The sequence below is a fragment of the Colobus angolensis genome, unplaced genomic scaffold (assembly GCF_000951035.1).
Source record: "Colobus angolensis palliatus isolate OR3802 unplaced genomic scaffold, Cang.pa_1.0 Scaffold93, whole genome shotgun sequence".
Lineage (NCBI taxonomy): Eukaryota > Metazoa > Chordata > Mammalia > Primates > Cercopithecidae > Colobus > Colobus angolensis.
Window position 1 is genome coordinate 3,852,084 of NW_012123265.1, and position 1,973 is coordinate 3,854,056.

The following is a 1,973-nucleotide window of genomic DNA, read 5'->3' on the forward strand; positions in this document are numbered from 1 at the left end:
CAGAGCAAGACTCCATCTCAAAAAATAAATAAATAAATAAAATAAAATAAGACTTTCACAATTTCAGTTAGGAAACATTTTTGTATTTGGAAGAAAGATTTGACTCTGTGGTAATGAGTTGACTGTACTTTGAGATGTAGGACATTTTAGAAAATGCCTAAGTCCTGGCCGGGTGCAGTGACTCACCGCTGTAATCCCAACACTTTGGGAGGCCAAGGCGGGCGGATCACAAAGTCAGGAGATTGAGACCATCCTGACTAACACGGTGAAACCCTGTCTTTACTAAAAATGCAAGAGATTAGCGGGGCATGGTGGCGCGCGCCTGTAGTCCCAGCTACTCTGGAGGCTGAGGCAGAAGAATGGTGTGAACCCAGGAGGCGGAGCTTGCAGTGAGCCGAGATTGCACCACTGCACTCCAGCCTGGGCAACAGAACAAGACTCTATCTCAAAAAAAAAAAGAAAGAAAATGCCTAAGTCCTAAAAAAATTAATTTGAAAGTCAAATCCATATTTATGTGTTTAAGAGCAAGGGTAAGGAAACATTTAGCAGCTGAAACGTTATAAAATAAATGTGCTATAAAGTCTTCATTGTAGTGATGTTTCATAATTAATAAAACTTACGTTACTCAATTTATAGCTGGATAGTTGCTTATAAAATACTTTGGGATTTAGCTGTCATTGACTCATCTACTGATACCATGTTTTTCTTTTTTTAGGTATCCGAAAGGCATTCATGTTGAGACTTTAGAAACTGAAAAGGTAACCCCAAGAATTACCTAGCGCTAACATTAAACACATTCATTGTTACACTGATACGGGTTTCGTTTTTTTTTTTTCCTCAGGATCTTGCTCTGATTGCCCAGGCTGGAGTGCAGTGGGGCTATCACGGCTCACTGCAGCCTTGACTTCCTGGGTTCAGGTGATTCTCCTACGTCAGCCTTCCAAACTGGGACTTCAGGCTCGTGCCACCTTGCCTGGCTAATTTTTTATATTTTTAGTAGAGACAGCGTTTCGCCCTGTTATCCAGGCTGGTCTTGAACTCCGGGGCTCAAACAATTTGCCCGCCTCGGCCTCACAGGGTGAGCCACAGCAGTGACCTGAGCCACTGCTCCCAATCCCTAGTGTGCTGAAAGTCAGAATTTGTACCTTGTCTATGCTTGCTATGAGCTGGGTAACCTAGGGTAAGTCATTTGACCTCTTTAAGCCTCATTTTCCTCTTCTGTACATTGGGGCTGAGCATGATAACAGTGAGCTATACTTTCTCATAGCCTTTTTATGGTGATACTGTGGGTAAGTGGAAGTGATGCTTTGTAAACTTGAAAGTATACAAATGTTGGTTTGTATTCTTACTGTGGCAGAAAGCTATAATGGTACATGTGAAGAAATGGCTTCATGTTGCATGGGCAGATAAAACTAAATTTTAGAATCCTGGTCGTAAGCATAGCTATTGTCTTGGGTACGCAGGGTACACTGATAGAATTGTGATGGATAGTGGGTGGCTAGTGGTGGGTTCCTTCTGCAGTGTTTGAATTTTATAATTGTTGTTGCTCTTAAGTCAGGTATAAAATTAGAGATTAAATAAAGTAGAAAAATAATCTTGGTAGATGGTTCATCTTTAGTGGACACAAAATATATATGGGAAAGAAAGCACTAGTTACCGGACATGTTGGCAGAAAATCCAGGGTTTTTTCTTACGTTAATACAACATATATATGTAAGTTTTGTTAATGTTAATACAACATATGCATTTTACTTTAAAACTCTTCAGAAATCAATGTTCAAATGCAACATAACTTTTTTAGTATTTGTCATAGGAAATGTCTTATTCTTACAGTCTGTTGATATTTTTAACTGATGTCTGTTGGGTTGAATTAGTAAACTGTAGGAAAATGTCATGGAAACACAGAGACAAAATTTGGTTTGTAATGCATCAGCTCAACTTATGTTGGCATTTCAAAGTGTTTTCTGTTATAT

At 39.3% G+C, this 1,973-nt stretch overlaps 1 protein-coding gene across 1 annotated transcript in view; it reads left to right on the forward strand.

Moving 5' to 3' along the window:
* The window catches only part of LOC105504639 (poly(A)-specific ribonuclease PARN-like), a gene marked incomplete at its 3' end in the record, with an annotated part of 55,511 nt that overhangs the window by 23,763 nt on the left and 29,775 nt on the right, over positions 1 to 1,973 (forward strand). Inside the window, exon 9 of the mRNA XM_011932147.1 lies at positions 716 to 758. Within this exon, the coding sequence (XP_011787537.1) occupies positions 716 to 758 (43 nt within the window). The remainder of the gene's footprint in view (positions 1 to 715; positions 759 to 1,973) is intronic.